This window comes from Daktulosphaira vitifoliae, unplaced genomic scaffold (genome assembly GCF_025091365.1).
Source record: "Daktulosphaira vitifoliae isolate Bord-2020 unplaced genomic scaffold, ASM2509136v1 Scaffold_4, whole genome shotgun sequence".
In the NCBI taxonomy this organism is placed as follows: Eukaryota; Metazoa; Arthropoda; class Insecta; order Hemiptera; family Phylloxeridae; genus Daktulosphaira; species Daktulosphaira vitifoliae.
The window spans coordinates 21439001-21446353 of record NW_026099575.1 but is presented as its reverse complement, the minus strand read 5'-3'; the positions used below and the strand labels follow the sequence as shown (position 1 = coordinate 21446353).

General features: G+C 25.9%; 1 protein-coding gene across 1 annotated transcript; it reads left to right on the top strand.

Moving 5' to 3' along the window:
- The first annotated feature begins 968 nt into the window (after positions 1 to 968).
- Positions 969 to 6179, top strand: LOC126904459 (facilitated trehalose transporter Tret1-like). Its single transcript, XM_050683503.1, has 2 exons — positions 969 to 1435; positions 4676 to 6179. Exons 1-2 carry the CDS (start codon positions 1378 to 1380, stop codon positions 6112 to 6114), a joined length of 1497 nt encoding a protein of 498 aa, XP_050539460.1. The 5' UTR covers positions 969 to 1377; the 3' UTR covers positions 6115 to 6179.
- The last annotated feature ends 1174 nt before the right edge of the window (positions 6180 to 7353 follow it).

The following is a 7353-nucleotide window of genomic DNA, read 5'->3' as shown; positions in this document are numbered from 1 at the left end:
CAAAATTGATAAGAAAAGTTTTTCGTGTTAAATCACAATAATTATTCTACAATAATCTAAAGAACAATACAAGAATTTGATAAGAATCAATGTGTCGTACTATCAGATAAATTATACCCAAAATATAAGTTTTAATTTATAGTAAAACATTGTAATTTATTTGGGTTTATCGCTTTACCATTCAAATTAATGTTATCTTATGTGCAAATGTGCTAGAAATAAACATAAAATTAGATAGTGATAAACTTTATTTGCCTGATATGTATTTCTTTACATGATTGTTTTAATGTGTACTTATTTCATTTACATAAAAAAAGAAGTCCAAATTTATATGTGACGAATATTTAAAATTTCAAAAAGTACTTATCTAATTTAATACAACAATTAAATTAAAAAAAATATTTTAATTAAATTTAAAATTTAAAGTTCATCAAAAAAATTGCTAATACAATTCAGTAAACATTTTAAGTGTATTTGTTATTTTAATTTATTTTACGTTTAATAAGAACCAAAAAATGATTCCAAAAATGATGGAAAATGTAAAAAAGATTAAATTACTTTAACAATCAAAATGTCTTCAATGGGTACCGCCGATTAAATACCAACAGATAATGTCATAAACTTTACTCTTTGAAACACATTACTATCCGTTTTCTACAGAGTGTTATAGAAAAAAATGAATAAAATTGAAATAAATTTCCGGAAATTAAGTATGTAACAAATACATTATTACTTTATACTAAAAAAATTAGTTGTTTTTCATAGAATGTAATATGAATTTTAATTTTTTACTATATTACTTTATATTATTTGTTCAAATTGATCTAAGACAAATTTATATTTTTTAAACATTATAAAAATTAATAGGAATCAATTAATTGATCACTACAGATACTGTATTTTTAATCATTAGTATGAAAATTGTGGTATTTCAAATTCTTGCAAAATGTTTAACGATTGGTCCTTACATAAAGATTTGATAAGCATTCCGTATGCATTATCCAACCCAGTCTGAATAAAATACGCATGATAATTAATGTTATTATTGAATACTCATACAATATGCGATTAACTAGACTGTGATTATAAAAAATTTCGATCACTGTCTCACACCAAGTGCTAACCACGTCTAAGGTGGTACCAGTTCGCTCTGTATGCTGCAGCATGCTGTCTTGCTTAAAAATAACTAACTAGCAATTAATACAAAAGCATAGTACAACTATAAATGTTGCAACAAAAAAAAAAATAATAACAAATTAAATTTTATCTTTTTTTTACCATCACAGTAATAGAATAACTCTTTTATGTACAAAATTTTTTTTAATTACACATTTTTTTTGATCAATCAATTTGGTGCTGGATTATAAGTGTTTATAAATGATGGATACTGCTCGAAAGAAATCCAGCTACAGACAAATATTTGCCGCTCTAACAGGTCAGTTTAAATTAATATTATTTTTAACCGTTTGTTTATTATTAAAAAAATGATATTTTATAATGCCAAACACACAGTTCAAAGTTAAACATTTTTCTTTTACTTTAACTATTATTTATTTTGGTTTTTATTCAAACAAAGCAAACTCATCACGCTTTGTTAGTTTTACCTAACATAATCAATGATAAGTTTATATCAATAAACATTTATTGTTAATTGTCCATAAAGAATCCAGAGAAGGAATTTTTCGGTTATTTTTTAAAAAAAACATATTATATAATGAATAAAATATTAAAAATTGATTAAATATAATTATTGAGTAAAAATTTTACCTAAATTATAACAATTTATTGTGAATAAAGATTCACAATGCCTGTCTTAATTCAAGACAATCTTGACCCTCCTTAATTAAATGTTTGTTTTAAATAAATTAGTTTTTCATCTTATTGAAAAATACGTTGTGTGGAACATAACTGGTTAGTGTGTTGAAAAGAACTTCATTTAATTTAATTTAAGAACTTTACTTAATCAAATCATGTCTTTTGTTAAATTATTACTTTTAATTAATATTTTAGACAGTAATTGATAATTTTCTGGAATAAAAATTTTAAAACTAATTTATTCAATCTTTCGAAGTAGTTTTTATGATTTAATGGTTATTAGCCTCAACTTTTTTCTTTTTAATAATTACATGCGATGATTTTATCATGATCTCATGCTGTGATGCGTGTTGCAAAATCATCAAACAATTTCAAATCGGTCATTGCGATGTTATCTAAATAAATAAATAAAGACAATTAACTAATCAATTTTTAAAACTTTGGACTTTCCAGGAAAATTAACTGAAAGCGTATAATTTTCTGGTCAATGTAAATTTCAATTGTCAAAAACTAACTGGATAATAAAACTACATAAAGTTATACGGTTACTGTATTCTTTTGTTGAACATTTTTCTATTAAGGTTGTGATTATTATACAAACGTAAATTACATTCATAATATTTCGAACGTCCGTGACCGTGTACTTTAGCTGTTGTAATATAAAATAACCAAGAGAAGAATGCCGGGTCAGCACTTTACCAAAAACAATAATCACTTTTTTAATTATGATTTATGCATATTAAGACATTGAAAATGTATAAACAAAAACTATATTAGCATAAAGTAAATGCGACGCGAAATATTCTAGATCTGTTTTTTAATCTGTGAGTTATGTATAGCCCAGTAAGTTTAAGTAAGTTTAGCTCATCGCTGATAAAGTATGGTGTATCAGCAGAACAATTTTTTTACTTGCTTCTCATTGTGGATTATATTACAATGTTCAATTATTAAGTATTTAAAATATTTGGTTTCCTAATATTCGTAGAACATATGAATATTCCGTCGATTTACATAGTTTATTTTCCTATGGATTTTTAAGATTACTTGGTAATCATTAACAGCTCTTTTACTATAAGAATAATGAAATTCTAGTACTGAGAGTTATATTTCCTTCAGTGGTTTGAATGCATTAAAAGACAATTAATTAAGTATAACGAGAGATCTTAGAGAGCAGTTATAAATTTAATATATTTAATTCTCAATTCGACGAAGATTTTTTTTCTTGGACTTTCTTAATTGGATTTATGAATACATTTGTGTTAAAATTTTGTAATCTTAAATATCTGGTGTCAATTCACATTTATAATAAATATAAGTTTTTGCTATTGTTTACATTATTTCAGTGGTAAATACGATGATTTTAGTATTATTTTATGTGTTTCTATTTACTTATATAAATAAGATTTGGGGAAACATCTCTAATTGACTTTATTGAATTAATAATATTTTAATTTTAAAGTTTAGATTAGCTTAACACAATTTATACATCATGATAATTAAGAATGCAAATATGTCAGATCACGTGTTCTTTTATTACTTATTCTCCTTTTAAATTATTGGTAAAACAAATACTAGCCTATATATATATTTGAAATTTTAATCAAGAATCTAAACTCCAAAAATATAGGTCATCAAAATGTAATTCATTTATAAAAAAAATAATTTACCCATAATTATTAGAATTAAATTTTGTTATAGACTTTTACATGAAATTCATATTATAAAATTAGATATTAAAAAAATATAAAAATAAATTAAAAGGTTGGTGGCTAGATCTAAAAAAGAAAGAATAATTCCTCTAATTAATTTAAAGAGGGAATTATTACCAAAAACCATTTAATTTGCTAATTAAAAAATCTAACATTTAAAAATGTTATAATGTTTGGTCTCAAATTTTTGCGTTTTCTGGAATTCTGATCACATAAATTTGATATTTTAAAGTTAAAGTTTTATTTTTCAGTAAATTTTAAAAAGTATTAAATAACCTAAAAAGTTGTTTGACCTCGTATTTTATTTACTACATATATTACGTATCACTTAATCTAGAAATTAATTGTTTGACATTTTATTGTATTATATTATATATTATATATTAATAAAATATATATTAAAATATAAATTTTAAATCGATGAAAGGAAAAAAAATGGTCTTATTAATTTATGACACGATATTGTATATGACTGAGGTCACAATGTTAAATGAAATATTCGGCAACACATCAACATAAAAATAATAACATGTTTATTTTTATTTATGCATTGAAAGATGCTCTTTATTAGTATTTAATTTATTGGAATAGAGAAATAAATTTTTTTAGTACTTATCAAGTTATAATAAACATTGTATAATTAAAATGTTTGTTGGATAATCAAATTATTTCTGAACTTCCTCTAAAAACGTAATCAAGAGAATGCAATTGTTCATTATGTTTAGACAATTATTGTGAAGAGTATAATTTAGTTGTAAACATAGTGGATAATTGAAAAAGCCGTAGAAACTTGTTGCGAAATTTTTCTTAACTCGAATAAAACCTTTACAATCATTGTGATTGTTCAGTAGATGTATATACTTAGAAAAGGTAAAAGCTTTAAACTCTAGTACATAGATTTAATGTTTTTTTCATTGTAATCTAAGTTTATAGTAAACATTGGAGTTTTATTAAACTTGTATAACGGCTTATAAGATTTTAAGGACTAAAGCCTTTATAAAAATCATTATTTAAATGGATATAAGAATTTTACAAACAAAAAATATATTAAAAATCATGTTCATTAATTCTTTTAGAATAATTTCTCTACATAATGTTTTTATGTGAAAGCGATTTAAAAAACTTTAATTAATTTTTTTTTATTGTTTTAGCAAATCTTGTTACTTTTGCATATGGCGTTTATACTGGATGGCCTGCGACGGTTCAACCACTTCTTCAATCTTCAAATACACCTCTTGATGTAGTGCTCTCAGATGAATCAATCTCCTGGTCATGTAGTTTAGGGTATATGAGTGCTATACTTGGAACATTAATATGGGGAGTTTTAGCGGACAAATTCGGACGAAAAATCACTGGATATCTGACAATGGCACCATTTCTAGTGGGTTGGATCATCATCATGACAAGCAAATCAGAGTATTTATTATTGTTGGCTAGATTTTTGGGTGGCCTCGGTGGCAGTGGAGCGGCTATTAACAGTCCTATGTTTGTTGGAGAAATCAGCGATGAAAGTATGAACGCGATTTTGGGATCTTTATTTATACTAATGTACAACGCTGGCGTCTTGTACGTATATGTATTTGGCACGTTCATGAACTATGTGTACTTAAATATAGCTTGTCTAGCAGTATCTGTAGCGTTTATGGTAATTTGGTACTATATTCCGGAATCACCTACCTGTCTCGTAAGAAAAAATAATATTTCTGAAGCCAGAGAGTCTCTTAAATGGTTCAGAGGTACTACTAATGACAAGGAAGTAGAAACGGAACTAGAATCGCTTTCAATGCGAAGCGATCAGGTGTGCACAGCTTCAATAGGCGACTACTTGGAAACAAGTACAATTAAAGCTTTGATCATAGGTTTCATATTTCAAACTGGTACCCAATTGTGTGGTATTAACGTTATACTGATGTACGCAGTAGACATATTCAATCAGAGCGGAAGTACTCTGTCACCGGAAATGTGTACAATGTTGGTAGGATTTGTTCAGGTACTCGGATCCGTCGTAGCTTGTTTCGTCGTAACAAAAGCTGATAGAAAGTTTTTTTTGATTAGTACATACATAATAGCTGCCGTTTCTCTTTACATAATTGGCGGGTGCTTTTATGCCAAATTTTTAGACAATACTGTAAACACAGGCATTTTACCCGTACTGTGCTTGTCAATGCATGTGATTGCATTTTCTATTGGACTTGGAATGGTACCCTATATTATTTATACAGAAATTTTCTCACCAAATGTTCGGAACGTTTGCATGTCCGGATTAATGTTCTGGAATAACGTCCTGGGATTCGGCGTTATCAAAGCATATCCATATTTATTAAACAGCTTGCACATATCCGGGTGTTTCTGGTTGTTTGCCATGGCCTGCACTATAATTGTACCAATCACATACTTCTTTATACCTGAGACGAAAGACAAAACTTACGACCAGATTCATAATCAATTGCAATTATGGTTTCCCGGATTAAATGATAAAGCAAAATCTGTGACTTCGTTGTCAGTCAACAGCACCAAAGTCGTTGTTGTGGAATCTAGCGATAAAAAAGTATACATGGAAAATAACCAACAATGCTGCAGCGAACCATAAAATAAAAAATAACAATTTAGAACATATTCGTTCCTTTATCATATGGAGCTCAATATCAATCACTCTCTATANGCTGCAGCGAACCATAAAATAAAAAATAACAATTTAGAACATATTCGTTCCTTTATCATATGGAGCTCAATATCAATCACTCTTTAAAGAATTAACTTGTTTTATAATTATAATTGTATAATATAATTTTAAGTGTATATTTTTTAAAAATGTCTATTCAATGTATAGATTATATTTATTGTTTATTTTATAAGAATAATGAGTATTATTCAAATTATTAATACTTTAATACGTTTAAGTATAATGTAGTGATTGTAAGTTTTTTTATATATTTGAAATATTTACTGCTGTACAATTAATAATGTTGTTTTATATTTTGTATATTATACGATCAGCAAAAAGATCTTTATGTTTTTTTGGTGTGTGTGTTATTATGTAAATTCAATGAAAGTTTACTCTAACACATGTATAGTTCAATTTGGTTGATATATTTTAATTTTTGATAAACTAAAAACACCAAATATTTTTTATGTATACAAAAAATAATTAAATTAAAATTTTTTTTTGACGAGCATTGTACTTTTGAAACACAAGTTAACAAAAAATAATTATCTTTCCAGTGAAGTATTTGAATATAACTTTACATGTTAAATATGATGAACACTTAGAGATACGACTAAATAGTTGGTAATATTGCTAGGGTGCTAATATATATAATAGCAACTTAATCTAAATTTAAGCATTTTCAAACAGAACATTATTTTTTATATTAAACATTGTTTACACAGTCATAGAGACTATTATTATTAAATATATTAAACAATTTTTATGTATTTGTGATCCAATGATTGTTATCATCCCACCATTTGGTAAAATGACAAAATGTCTTCTGCCAACAGCAGCTGCTAGTGTAATCACACAAAAATGATAGCATTGAGTATAGATACTATCTATAATCAATGATAACAGTTATTGATATACATAGACAAAGGTCAATATTCAGTAAATTTTGTAGAGAGACTAAAATAATCTTAGGTAAAATGATCAAAGACTCTTACATATAATAAGTGTACACAATAAAATTTCAATATAAAGAAGCTATATAAAGTTTTAGAAAGATTGAGTTTCTCTAAGCTTTATTGTTCTTCTGTAATTATAGAAATTATTTTTATAATCATATCGTGTTCTTAATTTGTTTAATTCCTTCTTTAAAAGTACATCTCGCAA